The following is a 17,965-nucleotide window of genomic DNA, read 5'->3' as shown; positions in this document are numbered from 1 at the left end:
TTTGGTTGCAGCCATCATTGTTGTTTGGCGGGCCCGGGCATTCGAACCCGCCACCTTAGGTGTATGTGGCTGGCGCCTTAGCCGCTTGAGCCACACCTTTGCTTATTGAGCAGGATCCTCATGGTGTGAACTGAACCCCACTCTAAGTATGTGGTCTGCAGGTTGCCCAGGTCCCCACTTCACAAATAGCCCAAAGCATGAAGCAGACAGCTGCAGCCCTCCAAGCTCTCTCCTCCATTTATAGTCAGCCCCCCAGCTCCGGCCATAACTGCCCTGTCTCCTGGCTGTCATCACGTTCTAACAGCCTTCCTGGAGTGAAATTCACCATCTGTGAATGTGCGTAATCCAATGAGTGTGGTGAATTTGTTTGGTGAGGCAGCCATCACCACAGTGCAGTTTTAGCACCTTCCCTCCTAGAATGGTCCTTGGTGCTTGGGTATAATGGGCCCCACCCCTGACCTAGGCAACCACAAACTATTTGTACCCATAGATTTTCTTTTTTTGTTTTGTTTTTGGAGACAGTCTCATTCTGTACCCCAGGCTAAAGTGCCATGGTGTCAGAGGTGACACGATCTCAAATTCCCGGGGTCACGTGATCCTCCTGCCTCAGCCTTCTGAGTAGCTGGGACTACAGGCACCTTCCACATCATCCAGCCATTTGTTTTTTGTTTTGTTTGTTTTATTGTAGAGATAAGGTCTGGGCTGTGTTGCCCAGGCTGGTCTCAAACTCTTGGCCTCAAATGATCCTTTGCAGGAGGGTCCCATTCTGATGACTGCTTTGGCTAGATCTACATGGTCTGCAAGCAGCTCTCCTGATCATGGGTGACATCCTCACAGGACATTTGGACACTGAATCTGGCCCCTGCTCTCCCCGTGCGCATACACACCCCCATCTTAACCACTCTCCATGTCCCTTCTCACTTGCTGGTGTTGCACTCCGCCCCCCCCCCCACCATGGCACCAGCAAGGCCTTGGTGCTCCTATACTGGGTACAGTGGTATCTTTGTTGGGTGGTCACTGGACAAGCCATGTCCAGCCAGCCCACAAAGTTCTAACCCTTCACACTGTGGCCTAAGATCCATCTGTGTGCCGTGGGCTAGTGGCCCCTCTGGTGGTGATTCATGTTGGAGCATCATCATGCACACACCTGTGTCTGATCAGCAGCCTTCAGAGGGATTGGGAAGATAATTTTTGGAGGTGCCAGAAGATAGAGGATTCAGTTTGGGTGTAAGAGGGTCCTGGAGGTGCATGGCACTGACAGTGGCACCACATTAGGAATATACTTAATGCCACCACACTTAAAAATGGTTAAGATGGCAAATTTTATCTTATATTTTACAGTTTTCAATATGTTTTAAAGAAAAAGAAGATGAAAGAAATTTGGCAACAAAAAATAACAGGATTTGTTTTGTAGAATCTTGTGCCCTTAAACCTGAAACTTCCAACCTAATTTTTTTCCTTTGAATTTCAGGTCACAAGAAGACCAGATTAAGAATGCTAGTGATAAACTTTTTGTGTTGTTTGGAGCAGAAATACTAAAGAAGATTCCAGGCCGTGTATCCACAGAGGTTGATGCAAGGTAAGGATGCTTCCTCACACCAGATAGTCCCAGATGTGGAGGCCCCTGTGGGGTGTCAGGAATCTGCTCTCTCCAAGCACCAGTCAGCAGCAATGCCTGGAGCTCCCTTATAGCGAATGATGTCTAGTCTGTGTTTTTGAATAAAATCACAGCCTGCAGCTCCCACTAAAGAATCTTATGGGAGTGGGTTCCAAGTTTGTTGAGAGCCACTCTGCACATCTCAAGGGCAAGGGGAGGCAGGCGGGAATGTGCGCAGAGCTGACTCAGGCAGACGCCCTGCTCCCGGCTTCCAGGATCTGAGAGGATGGGGTCCCTTTGCTCTCACAGGCTTTCCTTCGATAAGGATGCGATGGTGGCCAGAGCCCGGCGCCTCATAGAGCTCTACAAAGAAGCTGGAATCAGCAAGGACAGAATTCTTATAAAGCTGTCGTCAACCTGGGAAGGGATTCAGGCTGGAAAGTGAGTGTCCTGCCCAACTAGGGCTGCCTGAGATTCTGCCTCCATTCTGGAGGGACAGGCCACATGGAACCATAGCCAGGCAGAGGGGGGAGCATGGCCCCTGGCTTGGACAGGGCTGGGCTGATGTCAGCCCAGGTCTGCCCTCTGCTCTGGGCCAGTCATTTGCCTGTCTGTATTTAGAAACAAGGGCTTCCCAGAAATAGTCCCACAAGGTAACCCTGCATAGTTTGACTTTCATTCCAATCCTAATCCATCCAGGCCTAAGTTTACATGGTGTTCAGAATGTAAACTATTATTACACAAAACACATGCTCAGAGTAGAAGAGATGAAATGTAAAAACAGAAGGGGATGTAAAGGCTCGGCACCTGTGGCTCAAGCGGCTAAGGCGCCAGCCACATACACCTAAGGTGGCGAGTTCGAATCCAGCCCAGGCCCGCCAAACAACAATAATGGCTGCAACCAAAAAAATAGCCAGGCGTTGTGGCCGGCGCCTGTGGTCCCAGCTACTTGGGAGGCTGAGACAGGAGACTCGCTTGAGCCCAGGAGTTAGAGGTTGCTGTGAGCAGTGAAGCCATGGCACTCTACCCAGGGGGATAGCTTGAGGCTCTGTTTCAAAAAATAAAAAATAAAAAAATAAGGGGATGTAAAAACAGGGCACTGGCCCCATATACCAGAGGTGGCAGGTTCAAACCCAGCCCTGGCCAAAAACTGCAAAAAAAAAGTAAAAACAGCAAAATTCCTATGAAGTTCTCAGCAGGTACCTGCAGCAGCTGCCCCTGCCTGAACCTGCCCAAGGGTTTGTTTCACCCAGGCCCGGCCACAGTCACTGAGCCACTCCCCACAGTTCTGCCCATTCTAGACATTTCACCTGAACAGATCGCGTGGTGTGGCTCTGTGTCTCCGGTCTCTCCCCCGTGGTGCATCTTCAGGCTTCCTCCCCACTATGGCCTCTGTCTGCTGCTTCACTCCCCAAGGCAGGATGCCACTCCCTGGTATGGACAGGCCATACTGATCCTTGTCTGCTGCTGGACACGTGCTGGTTTCCTTTTTTTTTTTTGAGACAGAGTCTCACTCTGTCGCCCTCAGTAGAATGCTGTGGTATTGCTCACAGCCACCTCCAGCTCTTGGGCTTAAGTGATTCTCTTGCCTCAGCCTCCTGAGTAGCTGGGACTACAGGCTCCCACCATAGCACCCAGCTATTTTTTTGTTGCAGTTTGGCCAGGGCTGGGTTCGAATCCACCACCCTCGGTATTTGGAGCCCGTGCTCTACTCACTGAGCCACAGGCGCCGCCAGCTGATTTCCTTCTTTTGAACTGTAATGAGCAGCACTGCCACGAGCGTGGGTGTATGGGTTTTGGTGTGGACAAGCATTTTGTTTCTCGTGGGCCTGTACTAAGGGGTGGGGTTGCTGAATCTCGTGGCATCTGTGTCTGACTATTGGAGGAGCCAGAGCTCCTGTCCCCCACCTCGGCCATGCTGTCTGCCGATGCCCAGCCCGCTGGGAGCATCGCAGCTGCGTGGACACCCCACCCCACTTTCTGTGGCCATGTGGCAGTGCCACCTCTAAATCTGGCTCCTAGGCAGGGAACTTGCAGCTGGAGGGGCTGAGCAGAGGCCTGGCCATCTCAGCCCATGTCCCAGCCACGTGGCAGAGTATGGTGCTGCCCTGTCCTTAAGCAGAGACCTGGCTGTGTCAGCCCATGTCCCAGCCACGTGGCAGAGTATGGTGCTGCCCTGTCCTTGGGGATCAACCCCATGTTGGAAGTGGAATGGGAATGGGAGGGCTTGCAGCCGAGGCTAGGGCAGCCCTGGGAAGGATCCGGGAGGGGCTGGTACAAAAGTGTGGGCACTTCCTTGCCTCTGTCTCTGTTCTGTAATGCTGTGAAGGTTCCAGTCGCCCATAATCATTGTCCAGATGCAGCCCTGTCAGGCCTCCCAGATTTGTCCCTAATGACATTGTCAAGACTGTACTCCTGGTTTTTCAATTAAGACACCATGATCCTTTTTTGAGATATGCAGGAGGGCCCGTGGCCCTGGGTGGGCACGCCAGCCGGGACTCACTGTCCTGTCCCCGCAGGGAGCTGGAGGAGCAGCACGGTATCCACTGCAACATGACACTGCTCTTCTCCTTCGCCCAGGCCGTGGCCTGCGCTGAGGCAGGCGTCACACTCATCTCCCCCTTTGTGGGGCGAATCCTTGATTGGCATGTGGCAAACACAGACAGGAAGTCCTATGAGCCCCTGGAAGACCCTGGTGAGATGCCCTTTGAGGTCATGGAGAGGGGAGTAGCCTTAGTCAGGACTGCCTCAGAGGGCAGTGTGTGCATCCACGTGAGGCATGGATGGGGCAGTGCAGGGCCAGGTGGGACACAGGGTCAGGGTAGGTGTGGAAGGCTGTGGTTTGTGTCACCCGGGGGCTGTAGGGTCAGCAGGGATGGTTGCTGATGGCAGCACACTGGAGGGAAGACAACTCTGTGCAAGCCACCCTGGACACAGCTCTTGTCTCCTCCCAGGGGTGAAGAGTGTCACCAAAATCTATAACTACTATAAGAAGTTTGGTTACAAAACCATCGTCATGGGTGCCTCCTTCCGCAACACGGGGGAGATCAAGGCACTGGCTGGCTGTGACTTCCTCACCATCTCACCCAAGCTCCTGGGAGAGCTGCTCAAGGACAGCACCAAGCTGGCACCTGTACTCTCAGCTAAGGCAGGTGAGGCCCCAGTGCCCAGCCCTGGCTGCTGCTTGGGCCAGGCTGGGCAGTCCTGCTGCTCTATCCTGCAGAGACACTGTGAACCATACCTTGGGAGAGAGATGGGTGGTGTGGGGCTCAGCCAAGGGCTTGATCTTCCTTTCAAGTTTTACCAGGTCTTTGGCTGAGGCATAGGAGCCCAAGTCCAACAGGAGCCTGCAGGGCGGGGGCGGGCCGGTTCACAGGGTGGGTGTAGCAGGGTTATGGTTCGTGTCCACGTAGCCCAGGCCAGTGACCTGGAGAAGATCCACTTGGACGAGAAAGCCTTCCGCTGGCTGCACAATGAGGACCAGATGGCTGTGGAGAAGCTCTCCGACGGGATCCGCAAGTTTGCCGCTGATTCTGCGAAGCTGGAGCAGGTGCTGAGGGTGAGTGTACTGCCAGGCGGCCACAAGCGTAAGCTGGCAGAGTTGCAGCTTTTTGTGGGACCCTGGGTCTTATTCACATGCCACTGGCAAGAGGCCTGCAGAGGCCATCCTCAGCTGAGGGGTGTGCCAGGGACTCCCAGTGGGTCCTGGGTCCTGTCTGGCCTGGTGGTGACTGTGGCTGGTCCCATACATAGTGTGGTCCTGGCAGGGGCTGACATGTGACTGAGGCTCTGATCATTTCAGGAGCAGATGTTTGGCACAGAGAATGGGAAGTAGTGCACACCTAGCTGTGCCCAGCTCCACTGCCTACCGGAGGTCTCACTGTACCTGGCTTGCGATGAATCTTTTTTTACCAATTGGAGCAGGAACGGATCATAAATCTCTGATTTCATGTAAAATCTTGCCCAGTGCATTAAAGCAGTCCTTTTTCCTGTGCTGTTTCAGTTTGCTGTTCTCATCGTCCCTTCTGTCCCCTCAGCACTGACCCCAGCTTTGACCTGAGTGGACACTGGGAGACAGCTGGTCAGGGTGCCTCAGGCACCTACAGGGTACGGGGTGTGTATGTGCAGGGGTTGGGCCTCTGATGCCGCAGGCTCCCGTGGCCCTGACCTAGGAAGGTCATAGACGCATCAGCCCTCTGAAGGTGGCCAATGCAGACTCCTAGCCGAGAGGGGCTGCCCCAGGGGACCCTCCCTTGTGCTTACCAGCATCTGGGACACAGGCTCCTGTGTGGGGAGGTGGCACAACCTTGGGGACCGGTGGGGCCAGTTTTGAAATGGATAGTCATTGCACCCCTTGGACTTTGTGTGTCAAAGGCTTGATGCAGCACAGTGAAGGTGGCTTATGAGGTGGCCTCACTTCCTAGCAGCACTACAGGGCAAATGGCGGGGTCAGAGCCATGCATAGCCCAGGTCAGAGTTTTTGGGAGTCCAGCCCCACAGTTGTGTATGTAAGGTCAGAGTCCAGGGAGTACCCCTACCTGGGTCAGCAAGTGGCCTGAGCCACCCCTGGGTCACACCCTCCTCCCCTACCTAGGAGCCCCTGCCAGGCACAGGCTCCTGCATCTCACATCTTTGCAGGTCAGCCCTGTCTGGCTCTAGGGACACTGGGCTCTGGTGAGGGAGGGCCCTTTAAGCCCCTACTTGCTGGGGTCAGAGCAGCTTCCTGACCCCCTACCTTCAGCCCATCCAGGGTGCTGACAAGGGACAGCTTTTGGGTCAGGATGGTGCTGAGGTGGCCAAAGCCCCTGGACCAGGACCTGTGAAAAGCACTTGAGTCCAAGAGTCCAGTGGGCAGCACCTGTGCCCTACCCTCCCCTCAGCAGCCTCCCAGGAGCCCCTGGTCCCCTGAGCTGTTCCACAGACTGTCCTAAGAGACCATTAAGGGTCTTGTGGTTCCTAGTCTTGCCAGCATTGATATCCCAGACAGACTCACAGCTCAGTGTCTCTGGGGATGGAGGCTGGGTTCCGTATGAAACTGACTCTGGATGTACTTAGAAACATCATGCTCACCACTAAGTACAGGATTCAATGATCTTAGTGCTTAGGGATTTTGTAGGCCAGGCATAGTGGCCCACACCTACAGTCCTAGCACTCTGGGAGACTGAGGCAGGAGGATTGCTTGAACCCGAGTTTAAGGTTGCTATGAGCTAAACTGACACCATGGCACTCCTTCCTGGGGCAAGAGAGAGAGACTGTCTCAAAGTTTTTCCACCATCCCCATCTTTTGCTCCTACTTCCTTTGTAGAGACAGGGTCTCACTTCATTGCTCAGGCTGGTTTTTATCTCCTGGCCTCACCAGCCTCCCTTCTCAACCTGCCAAGATGTTGGGATTACAAATGTAAACCACCTCTCCAGGCATACCACCTTCTAAATTGAGAGTACTTTTTTTTTGAGCCAGGGAGTTTCACTTTGCAGTCGTCCCCCCGCCCCCCGCAGAGTGCTCTAAGCCTTAAATTTGTGTAGATCACCATCATTTTCCCCAGCATTGTTCCCATCAACTATCAACTAGGTTGGGGGTTCGAGGTAAACCCTGACACAGCATCTTAAAAGACTTTTTTCTTTTTTTTTTTTGAGACAGTCTCACTTTATCACCCTCAGTAGAGTGCTATGGTGTCACAGCTCATAGCAACCTCCAATTCCTGGGCTTAGGCGATTCTCTTGCCTCAGCCTCCTGAGTAGCTGGGACTATAGGTGCCCACCACAACGCCCAGCTATTTTTTTGTTGCAGTTTGGCTGAGGCTGGGTTTGAACCTGCCACCCTTGGTATATGGGGCCAGCACCTTGCTCATTGAGCCACAGGCACTGCCCTTAAGACTTTTTTCAAAATCTTTTTTTTTTTTTTTTTTTTTTGGTAGAGACAAAGTCTCATTTTATTGCCCTCGGTAGAGTGCCGTGGTGTCACACAGTTCACAGCAACCTCCAACTCATGGGCTTAGGCGATTCTCTTGCCTCAGCCTCCCAAGTAGCTGTGACTACAGGCACCCGGCTATTTTGTTGTTGTTGCAGTTCAGCTGGGGCTGGGTTTGAACCCACTACTCCATATACGGGGCTGGCGCCCTACTCACTGAGCTACAGGTGCTGCCCAAAATCTTTTTTTTTTTTTGAGACCCTCAGTAGAGTACTATGACATCACAACTCACAGCAACCTCACACTCTTGGGCTTAAGCAATTCTCTTGCCTCAGCCTCCCAAGTAGGTGGGACTACAGGTGCCCACCACAACACCCAACTATTTTTAGACAGGGTCTCGCTCTGGCTCAGGCTGGTCTTGAACCTGTCAGCTCAGGCAATCCACCCGCCTCAGGTGCTAGCACTACAGGTGTGAGCCACCATGCCCAGCCTCCTTGGTCCCTTATGGCCAATACTACTACCCTGTATAGATACCAGGATCACTCATGAACATTTATATTGATATCCCACCATATGGAAATAATTTATTCACTCACTATTGTGAACTTTTATATATCCTTTCATGTACCATATTTACAGGGTTGGATTTTTTTTATTCAACACACATGGGGCATATGGGGAAACCCTCACCCACCCAACTGCCACTTTGGGGGCTTATTCCTTTGCTATTCTCTTCCCTGCCTGGTGCCCTGGAGAGGACTGAGCATAGTGGGGAGGCCCTTGGAGCAGGCCCAGAACCTTGCACATGGCTGCAGAAGGAAGAGAATTGAGGGCAGCTTGCCCAGGTCAGCCCTCACCTCTTCACACACATGCCTTGACCTGAGCTGCTGAGCCCACCAGAGGCGCTCAGCAAACATTAGGTCTGCAACCTCTGTTATGGTCTGGATGTCTGTGTCTCTCCGAAATTCGTATGCCAAGATCCCCAGCCCTAAGTTCACAGGGTGGAGTCCTTAGGTGTGAGACTAACACCAGTGTCTCCATCTTGGGCTTCCAGCCTCCAAAACCACAAGAAACATTACTGTTGTTCATAAGTCACCCGGTTTATGGCACTTTTTTTTTCCGGTTTTTGGCCAGGGCTGGGTTTGAACCCGCCACCTCTGGCATATGGGGCCAACACCTTACTCCTTTGAGCCACAGGCGTCACCCAATATGGCATTTTTGTGTGTGAGCCTGAATGGACTGAGACATTAAGTCATGATCTCAAACTTTTAAATACAGAAGTTTTTGTACAGAGACATCCCCACACTAGGAAAAGAGCAGACCTGGGGCAGACTGAGGCTGGTGGCCAAGTGTTGTATGAGCAGACTTGTAGGCGTGGCTTGCTGGAGGCTGGTGGGAAGTGGCCTTCGAGGTGGGGCTGTGCCTTGCTTCCTTCTTCCACTCTGTTCTGAACTTTCCTTACTGAACAGTTTTATAATCAGTTTTATAATCACCAGGGGCCTCCTGCCAGGCCCTAGCAGATGCCCAGGGCTGGAGGACAGACTGAGATGGGGAGGTAGGCAGAAGGGTGAAGGCACAAACTCAGGGTGGCCTGAGCCACCTGAGAGCCAGTGGGCAGACCCCTGGAGGGCCCTAGCCCAGTCCAGGCATCCCAGGAGGCTGACGGTGATGAGCAGCACCTAGGAGGGAAGCAGGTCCCCAGAAAGGGCTGCCTAGGGTCTGAGAGGCAGGGACCCCTACCACCCCTGCTCCACAAGGGGTGCTCGCACCCACCTGTGCCAGCTCCCTCCAAGTGGACCATGCAAGACAGCAGCTGCCTCTGGCCAGAACCGTAGAAAGCAACACTTTCTGGAGAGCCCCACAGGTGTGATACTGACAAAAGTGACCTTTGCTCAGTGTTTACACAGGATGGGACAATATCTGAGGAGCTTAGATGAGTCCCCATTGCCTTCAGATCATCCTGGAGCTTAGATGGGGTCCCCATTGTTTTCTGAACCCCACACCAGGCAGGGCTTGAGTGGACAGGAGGCTGCAACTACCAGAAGTTTCCCTGCTCACCTTAGGCCAGGATAAGTTCTGCTCCACCACCCAAAAAACCCAACAGCTAAAAGGTGGTAGGCAGCAAGCAGGCCATAGCAGGGTAAGTGCCCACCCCAGCACCCATGTCGCTGGCTCCCTCCAGGCCCCAGTCCCTGCTGGAAGAACCCTTGAGGACTCCCTGGTGGCCAGCACAGCTCCCTCAGAGCCAGGGTCTTGTCTCTGCCTCCTACGAGAGGAGGATGTGCAGGGGTCAGGGTTTTGGCCCCTTTACCTTCGAGCCACCACCCTAAGGGCTCATTTCTGGTCACCAGGGCCAGACTGGAAGGTCTTTTGTCAGGACGGAAGTGGCAGGGTCCCTGGAGGCTCACAGAGGAGACACTCAGGCTATCTGGAGGTGGCAGCATCCGCCTAACAAGCTCATTTCCTATGGGAAGGATGTAGTCAAGGCTCAGTCTCTGGCATGCAGCTCATTACTGCCCATGTGGCAGTGGCCCCGTGAAGAACCTGCCTGCCCCAGGGGCCTTACCGGCTGCCGCAGAGGAAAAGCAGGTTCTGTACAGCAGGGACAGTGGAGCTGGCGTTCTGGCCTGTGACAAGGTGGCGGTCCAGCACAACATGAGTGGCATCAGGCTCACTAGCTGAGTGGGACCAAGGATACCAGCCTCAGGAGATGCCCCTAAGACACCCTCCCACTCCAGAGGGGCTTGAGCTGCAGGCAGACTCCGGTAGTCAACAGGTAGGTCAGCCTAAGAACATGGGTACAGGGGACTTGGGGCTAGGAGGTGGCCTGGCCAGGTCTCCACAGGTTGACCCCCTATAAGAGGGTGAGGGTGGGGGCACCTGCTGGGGCTCACCACTGAAGCTGGCGCCAGAGTCCTTCACAAAGTCTTCCACGATGAGTGGCAGGCGGGCAAAGCCAGGGGCCCTGACGAGCTCACACACTGAGGGCTGTGGGGTAGCTCCATGAGAGGCCTGAACTAGGCCCAGCTGCCCCCAGCACCCACCAGGAACTGAGCCAACCCTGCCCTGAGGCCAAGCCCAGGTGTCAGGAGGTCAAGTCAGCAGGGAACTTCACCCACCAAGTGGGGGCAAAATAGGGGTGTCCCTGCTTATGATACAGGGCTGCAGCCGCTGGGGCCAGAGTCTGCCCATCTTCCCTCTGGGCTGTTCCCCCCAGCATTCAGGCACACAGCTGACCAGAATGAGAGGGTCTGGAGGCCTCGGGGGTGAGCCCCAAGTTGGGCAGAGGGTGGGGACAGGGCACAGGCAGATCTAACCATGAGAGGGATGGTGGCCATTTGGGCGTGGGACGGCAGGTTAGTCTCTCCCCTCAGAGCAGTGGGAACCCACTGAGGAGCCCTGAGCCCCTGCTCACCCAGTTAGGAGCAGAGCCCCCTACTCAGAGCCTTGGCACCAGTTGGTCCCACTGCCCCAGGTTTCCAGAGCCCCGTCCCTGCCTTCAAGCCTCAGATGGACCATAGGCCCTGAGTTTCCAAGGACATGCCCCACAGGCTTTCAGCACACCCTGACTGAGGTCCTGTGGAACTCCCTCCCAAACACCCACTGTCCAGTGGGCCTGGGCTAGGGAGAGGGGCTCTGGAGTTTCCAGCCTCAACCCAGCCTGGGGGAAGGCAAAATAGAGAACCCAGAGACCTCCCCACCATCAACTGCCAAGGTCCCGACTTCCCCGAGCCAGATGAACAGGTGTTCTGAGGAGTGGAGAGCAGTCCTGCCCACATGGGGACAACAGGCCTGGGATCACAGTTTGCTCTGGAGGCCTGACCCACGACATCAGCCTGTCCTCCAGGCACTCACCCCCGTCAAGCTGTAGCCGTGAAACACCCATGATCTGTCCTCGTTGGTGGCACAGCACAGGGCAGCAACTCCATGACCGACAGCACAAATGGGCTCTGAGAGCAGCAGGCATGGCAGCCTGAGGCCCTGGACCCCGTGCCTGGCAACCCCTCCCAGGTGTCCCCAAGGTCCAGGCTGCCTGCCTGGCCACTCTCCACCCTCCTCCCTGGGAATGCCCTGAGCTGGTGCTTTAGCCCTGAACTCTGTTAGCACTGGGACTTGTACTTTTGGCAGCTAAAAACAGGCACAAGGAGCCACAGGCTCCAGGTCTATTCACCAAACCCCAAGACACAGCCACTCCAGGCTACTCCAACCACCCCTGGCTGCTACATGGCAGACACCATGGAGGAGACCCTGTATGGGTGGGAGAGGCACCCTAGGCAGTGCCCAGACCCTGCAGCAGGGTCACTCTGGCTCCTCCCCAAAGGCTGCCTGGCATGAGAACATTCCCATGGCCAAGGGGGCCAGGGACAATGGCTGCCTGTCCAGGCCGTGCTAGAGACAGAGGCCCTGCTCCCACTGAAAAAGGGCACTGTGCAGAAGCCCAGCCTATGTGCTCACTAGGCCTAAGGACCACCACCCAGCAGCACACAGGCTCACCACAGCCCAGCCTGAGCAAGGCAGCTGCCAGGTCTCCTCAGAACAGCCTCTTCCCTAACCCCGGCTTGCCTGGACCCCAACCCTGGCCTGGAGGGTGCACTTTATGAGCAGGAACTGAGCCGACATCCACCTCACCCATGGAGGGCCCAGGCAGGCAAGGCTACCAGCCCTCTCAGGGGCTGGACGAAGCTCACAGGTGACTAGGAGACAAAGTGCATGAGTGACGGCAGAGCAAGCTTGTCCACCCGAGTCACAATCACTGAGGTCTCCACACCTGGCTGGTCTGGCTTGGAAAACCACCTAGCATTTCCAGTGCAAATCCTGAACCCTCCACCATCAATGTCCCTGCCACCAGGTATGTGTCTTCCCTCCTCTTCCACTGGCATAAGACCAATTTCTCAAGAATCTGCACAACCCCAACCACGTCCCATGGTTCACCTACTGCTCTCAGAGTGGAAGTGCTGCAGGATCCGGGCCAAGGACCCACTGCTGGCCAAGTCAACCAGGGCCCCAGGACAGCTGGGGATCAGAAGGGCATGGTACCGGGCACCTGGGAGGAGACCACAGTAGGGAGGCTATACACCAGTCATAGAGTGCCTGCAGGGCCAGAACAGACCTTCCACAGGGGCTGCTTGTGACAGCTGACACTGGTCACTTGTCACTTTTCCTACATGGGCTCAGAAGGGCCACACTACATGCTGATGGGCCGTGCTGAGTTCTCCATCCCCATACACCCACCGTTTCCCAGCGGGAACCCAGCAGCTCTGGGGCCTGGGGACTACCCCATATGGTCACAGTGTTTCATGGCTTCAGGGCCAGAGTCATGGAACTCACTGAGACCCAAAACCCACCTGGAACCCCAGGATATGGGAGGGGGTCCTGGGCCTACCGTCAATAGACTCGAGCTTGGCAGGGCTGGCATGGGCCTTCAGGCGGAAGTCTTGCACCCAGCGGGCGTTGCTCTCTGTCACACCCACAAAGTCCATGGGCTTGCCCTGGACAAGCAAAGCGCTGAGGTGAAGGTCAGCAGGATCAGTCGGAGCCTGGCAACACTGATGGGGAGCGGGGCTATACCCCAACAATGTCCTCTTGGGGTACAAAGGCACCTGATTGCCTAGCCACTTTCGCTGGTTTCCCAGGTGGGGGTCTTCTATGGCCAGGAAAGGATCAATGAGTGGACCTCCACACGTAGGGGCCTGGCATAGCCCCACATCTGAAGGTCACACCCCAGGGTCTCACCACAGCTCCTGCACCACTCTGCTTCCTCCTGGCCCTCAGGCTTCTGTCTGCAGAGTGGCAGTAACTGTCCCACACACCTTGGAAGTGGCCCTGCTCTAACACAGTACAGACGTCTGCACCTGCTCACCCAGGGCTGCCTCACCTTGCCTCACACAGTGCACACCCGCACAAAAGGCCACCCTTCCTATAGGTGGGTGAGAGCCCAAGAAAGGGGACCCACTCCCCCCACAGAACACTGACACTTTTAGCATTGGGGGTGGGGCAGCGGCTGGACTTACCCCAGGGGTGGCCACCTGCAGGTTGAAGGCAGTGCTGGCCATTGTGAAGCAGTGAAGAAAGGACTGGGCTGACACACCTGCAGAAGGTGAATGCAGGAAGGACAGCTGCCCAGATGCCCCCAGGGCCTCCCCTGGTCCCAGAACTATCCTGCAGAACAGACCCTCTCCCCAGCCCCAGGAGCCCACCTATCCAAACCCTAGGGCAGAGACAGTCATCCACTCAGCGCAGGAAGCTAATGCTTGAGGGACGTAGGTCAAAGGGGCACACCAGGTCAGTGCTCTGCCAACTCCAGACCACTCATCCCAAGATTCCCAAGCCAACCAGGGCTGTGCTTCCCCAGGGTGGGCTCTCTTCCAGCCTGGCCCACCTTCCAGCCATCTCCACTGTCCCTACACATATACCCCTACCCCCCTCTCCCCCGGCTCCTCACTTCAACCCACCCTCACACACAGCCTCTCCAAGGAAGCCTTTGCAGTGAGAGTCAGTTACACTTGGCACATCCACTCACTGAACCACCAGGGATGGAGACCCCTAGGCACCAGTCCCCAAACTAGGATAGGCTAGGCTAAGGCAGGGCAGGGCAGTGAGCAGACCACCTCCAAAGAGAGTACAGGTGTGTCCTGACCCTCCTCACAGCGTTCAGGGAGGGCACTCAGGGTCCCTTCCCACAGCTGAGCTCTGGAATTCTGCCCTCCCACTGTTCCAGTCCCCAGTCCATCAAAGGACTCTACAAAAATAAAACAGACCAATTCCACCCCCCACTCCAGAAAGAAGCTCTGGGAGCCCACCAGGGGAAAGGCAGGCCCTGCCCACTCTGAAGCAGGATCCCACTCTGCTGCCTGCCCTTGAGTCCAACAGTGTCATCACTGCTCACTGCAACCTCGAACTCTGGGCTCAAGCCATCCTCCTGCCTCAATCTCCTGAGTAGCTGGGATTACAGGTGCCCACCACCACACCTAGCCAATTCTTTTTTGTTCTTGTGTAGGGACAGAGTTTTGCTCTTGGTCAGGTTGGTCTCAAACTCCTGAGGTCAAGCAATCCTCCGGCCTCCTGCCTCAGCCTCCCAGAGTGCTGTTTCTTTTTTTTTTTTTTTTTTTTTTTTTTTTTTTGAGACAGAGCCTCAAGCTGTCCCCCTGGGTAGAGTGCCGTGGCATTACAGCTCACAGCAACCTCCAACTCCTGGGCTCAAGCGAGTCTCCTGCCTCTGCCTCCCAAGTAGCTGGGACCACAGGCGCCCGCCACAACACCCGGCCATTTTTTTTTTTGGTTGCAGTCATTATTGTTGTTTGGCGGGTCCGGGCTGGGGATTCGAACCCGCCACCTTAGGTGTACGTGGCTGGCGCCTTAGCCGGTTGAGCTATAGGCGCCGAGCCCAGAGTGCTGTTTCTAAAGTGGCATGGTCCACATCTTTCTACATTTATTTATTTAATTTTTTTTTTTTTTTGAGACAGAGTTTTACCCATCAACCCTCGGTAGAGTGCCGTGAAGTCACAGCTCACAGCAACCTCCACCTCCCTGGGCCTAGGTGATTCTCCTGGCTCAGCCTCCCAAGTAGTTGGGACCACAGGTGCCTGCCACAACGCCCGGCCAATCTATTGTTGCAGTTAGCTGGGCTAGAACCCATCACCCTCAGTATGTGGGTCTGGCAATCCACTTACTGAGCCACAGGCGCCGCCCATCTATATTTATTTAATAGAGAATCCAATTCCCTAAATCTCATTTTCATCTTTATTCACTCATAAATTAATACATACTCAGTCTAAAATGTGTATCAAGGAAAAGCAAGTCTCCCAAAACACCCCACAGACTATGCCCTAGGCCCAGTTCCTCCAACTTACTTCCTGGCACCTCCTGAAGTGCCCCAACTACCGTCAACCAGGCCTACTGGCCTTTTCAGACCCACGTTCAGAACGTGCCTTCCCTGGGGCACAGCCCACTTGGCGTGACCCCTCTTTACCCCCACCTGATACCTCTGGAGATAAGCCCCAACCTCTTCTCCAGAACTGAAGGTTAGTTCCCACGGTCCCAAGCGCACCACGCAGAGCCCAGAAGCTCTGCAGGTCTTGGCCTCACAACCCCACGGCCATCTTTTCCTTGCCCACATCGAGGAGCCAGACTCTTGAGCTAAGACTCTTGGGTCGCAACCCCGGCCGGCTCCAACCACCGGGCAGTGTGACCCCAGGCTGGGCCTTCCCCTCAGGCAGGGAGGACAGGAGCGCTGTTGGCAGAGGGCGCGGCTCCCCGACCCCCAGCAGAATCCGCCGCAGCGGCTCCTGACCAGCCACACTGCTTTGAAGGAAGCTCAGGCCACTCTACCCTGGTACCACCCCAGGGCAGGGCCCTAGGGGCACGCGGCTGAGCGTCCTCAGGACTCCCCTCCTGGGGCAGTCTGGTAGGCGTCCGGCACTTAGGGTTCCGAGCCTGGGTCCCGCTGTCACGGCCGCCAGCCGGAGGCCTGGCCCTGCTTAACACGCGCGGGCTCAGCAAGGCCAGGTCCCCAGCCCGCCCGGCCCCGAGCAGGGCTCAACCCCTCGGAACGGCCTAGCCCTTCGGGAGCGCCGCGACCCAGCCCACACTCTCCGCCCCGAGGTGGGGACGCCACCCGGCTCGGTTCCGCCGACAGAAGCGCGGGGGCTCCGGGCCGCTGCTTCCCAGCGATAGAGCCGACCCCGGCCCGCCAGCCGCCCTGGGAGGCTTCTGTTTCTGGCGCCACCGTGACTCCCGCCCCTGGTCCCTGAGCGGACGACCCCGGAGCCCGCCCGGGAAACGACCTCCGCGGACGCTCGAGAGGCACCGGCCGGACCGCTGGGCCCTCACCTTCGGCGGCGCCGCTGGCCACCAGCAGGCAGGCGGGCCGGCTCGGGAGGCGCTCGGACGCCATATCGTGGACACCGCGCTCAGCCTGCGGAGAACGTGGGTTACGTCAACCAGGGGCGGGGCCGCGCGCACGCACCTCCCTGGTTTCCGGGCTCTCCTAGCTGTCCGCGCCCTCGGCAGCGGCAGCTAGGGGCTGCAAAGGGTCTCGGGGCTGCAAAGGGCCTCGGGGCAACCGCGGGTCATCCCATCAGGACGTCCCAGCGGAGTGGACCCCAGCTTGGTCGCCTTGAAGCCTGGAGCACCTCACTTTCCCTCAGGCAGAGGCGCGGCCAGCCTGTGCGGGCGCGGGGCGAGCAGGGACGGAGCGGGCACGCGGAGAGGAGCCGCCTACCCCGGCACCCGGCGTCAGGGGGCGAGCCCCACTGTGCCAGCTCCCGGCGGGGCGCTTGGGTCCGGGACACTGACAGTGCCAGGGCGCAGCGCCCTGCCCTTGGGGCGCACGGGCCTTGGCCCCAGGGAAAATTAACTATCCTTTAGGCGAGAGGGAAGTTCAGAGGCGAGTGCAGTGCCAGGTGGGCCACGTCCGTGGGGCTGGAGGGAGGTGGCCCGAGTAGTGGGTCCCTTGTCAGATGGACCGGGAAGGGACCCTACAGGCATCCAGGGAGGTGGGGTGAGGTAGGTAGGTCTTGCTCCACCAGGCAGTTGAAGGGGACAGGTGTCCATGGTCACTCTGGTTTGAGCTGAGCTCCTGGGAGAATGAAGGTGCCCCTTCCGAGAGAAGGCACCTAAGAGGTAATGGACCACACCCAGCTAGTTTTTCTATTTTTAGTAGAGATAGGGTCTCCCTTTGTTCAAGCAACCCTCCAGTCTCAGCCTCCCAAAGTGCTAGGGTTACAGGCATGAGCCACCACACCCAGCTTGGATCAGATGTTTTTGGGGTTTTTTTTGACAGAGTCTCAAGCTGTCACCCTGGGTAGAGTACCATGGGATCACAGCTCACAGCAACCTCTAACTCTTGAGCTTAAGTGATTCTCTTGCCTCAGCCTCCCAAGTAGCTGGAACTACAGGCGCCTGCCACGTGCCGGGCTATTTTTTTGTTGCAGTTGTCATTGTTGCTTACTTGGTCCCAGGCCAGGCTTGAACCTGCCAGCCTGGGTGCATGTGGCTGGCGCCTTAACCACTGTGCTACGGGCACCAAGCCTGGATCACACTTTTTAAAGCCAAGCCAAAGATTTGCCCTCTCTCTCTCAGGTACAAAATATCTTGAAGTTCCCTGACCTTTCCTAGCTCACAGCAACCTCACACTCCTGGGCTCAAGAGAGCTCCTGCCTCAGCTTCCCATGTAGTTGAGATTACAGGCACCTGCCACAACGCCTGGCTAATTCTTCCATTTTTAGTAGAAAATGAGTCTCACTCTTGCTCGACCTGGTCTCAAACTCCTGAGCTCAAGTGATCTTCCTACTTCAGCCTCCCAAAGTGCTGGAATTATAGGCATGTGCCACTGCACCCTCCTCCAGTTAATTTTTTTATTTTTTGGAGACAGAGCCTCAAGCTGTCACCCTGGGTAGAGTGCTGTGGCATCACAGCTCACAGCAACCTCCAACTCCTGGGCTCAAGGATTCTCTTGCCTC

The 17,965-nt window shown here is 56.1% G+C and overlaps 2 protein-coding genes across 5 annotated transcripts in view; one reads left to right on the top strand and one right to left on the bottom strand.

Annotated features, from left to right (window-relative positions):
- TALDO1 (transaldolase 1) overlaps positions 1-5,599 on the top strand; it is a 15,307-nt gene extending 9,708 nt beyond the window's left edge. Inside the window, exons 2-7 of the mRNA XM_023508609.1 lie at positions 1,459-1,579; positions 1,907-2,038; positions 4,117-4,292; positions 4,552-4,749; positions 5,011-5,156; positions 5,400-5,599. Of these exons, the coding sequence (XP_023364377.1) occupies positions 1,459-1,579; positions 1,907-2,038; positions 4,117-4,292; positions 4,552-4,749; positions 5,011-5,156; positions 5,400-5,432 (806 nt within the window). The 3' untranslated portion in view covers positions 5,433-5,599. The remainder of the gene's footprint in view (positions 1-1,458; positions 1,580-1,906; positions 2,039-4,116; positions 4,293-4,551; positions 4,750-5,010; positions 5,157-5,399) is intronic.
- A 638-nt stretch (positions 5,600-6,237) lies between these two features.
- GATD1 (glutamine amidotransferase like class 1 domain containing 1) lies at positions 6,238-16,436 on the bottom strand. 4 transcript variants are annotated; one of them, XR_002771265.1, is made up of 9 exons: positions 16,335-16,436; positions 13,517-13,593; positions 12,889-12,994; positions 12,442-12,549; positions 11,361-11,455; positions 10,400-10,493; positions 10,072-10,183; positions 9,279-9,969; positions 6,238-6,414 (listed from the first exon to the last, which is right to left on the bottom strand). XR_002771265.1 is itself a non-coding variant. In XM_012813328.2 (8 exons), exons 1-8 carry the CDS (start codon positions 16,396-16,398, stop codon positions 9,963-9,965), a joined length of 663 nt encoding a protein of 220 aa, XP_012668782.1. In that variant the 5' UTR covers positions 16,399-16,436; the 3' UTR covers positions 8,107-9,962. The 4 variants fall into 4 exon arrangements, 2 of the variants coding, with proteins under 2 accessions (XP_012668782.1, XP_003802823.1); XR_002771264.1 differs by lacking the exon at positions 6,238-6,414 and adding an exon at positions 8,107-9,184; XM_012813328.2 differs by lacking the exon at positions 6,238-6,414 and having other exon boundaries at positions 8,107-9,969.
- Positions 16,437-17,965: the final 1,529 nt, after the last annotated feature.

The sequence above is a fragment of the Otolemur garnettii genome, unplaced genomic scaffold (assembly GCF_000181295.1).
Source record: "Otolemur garnettii isolate 467f Iridium unplaced genomic scaffold, OtoGar3 scaffold00260, whole genome shotgun sequence".
NCBI classification, from domain to species: Eukaryota; Metazoa; Chordata; class Mammalia; order Primates; family Galagidae; genus Otolemur; species Otolemur garnettii.
The sequence above is the reverse complement of the archived record's forward strand: the minus strand, read 5'-3'. Positions and strand labels throughout refer to the sequence as shown.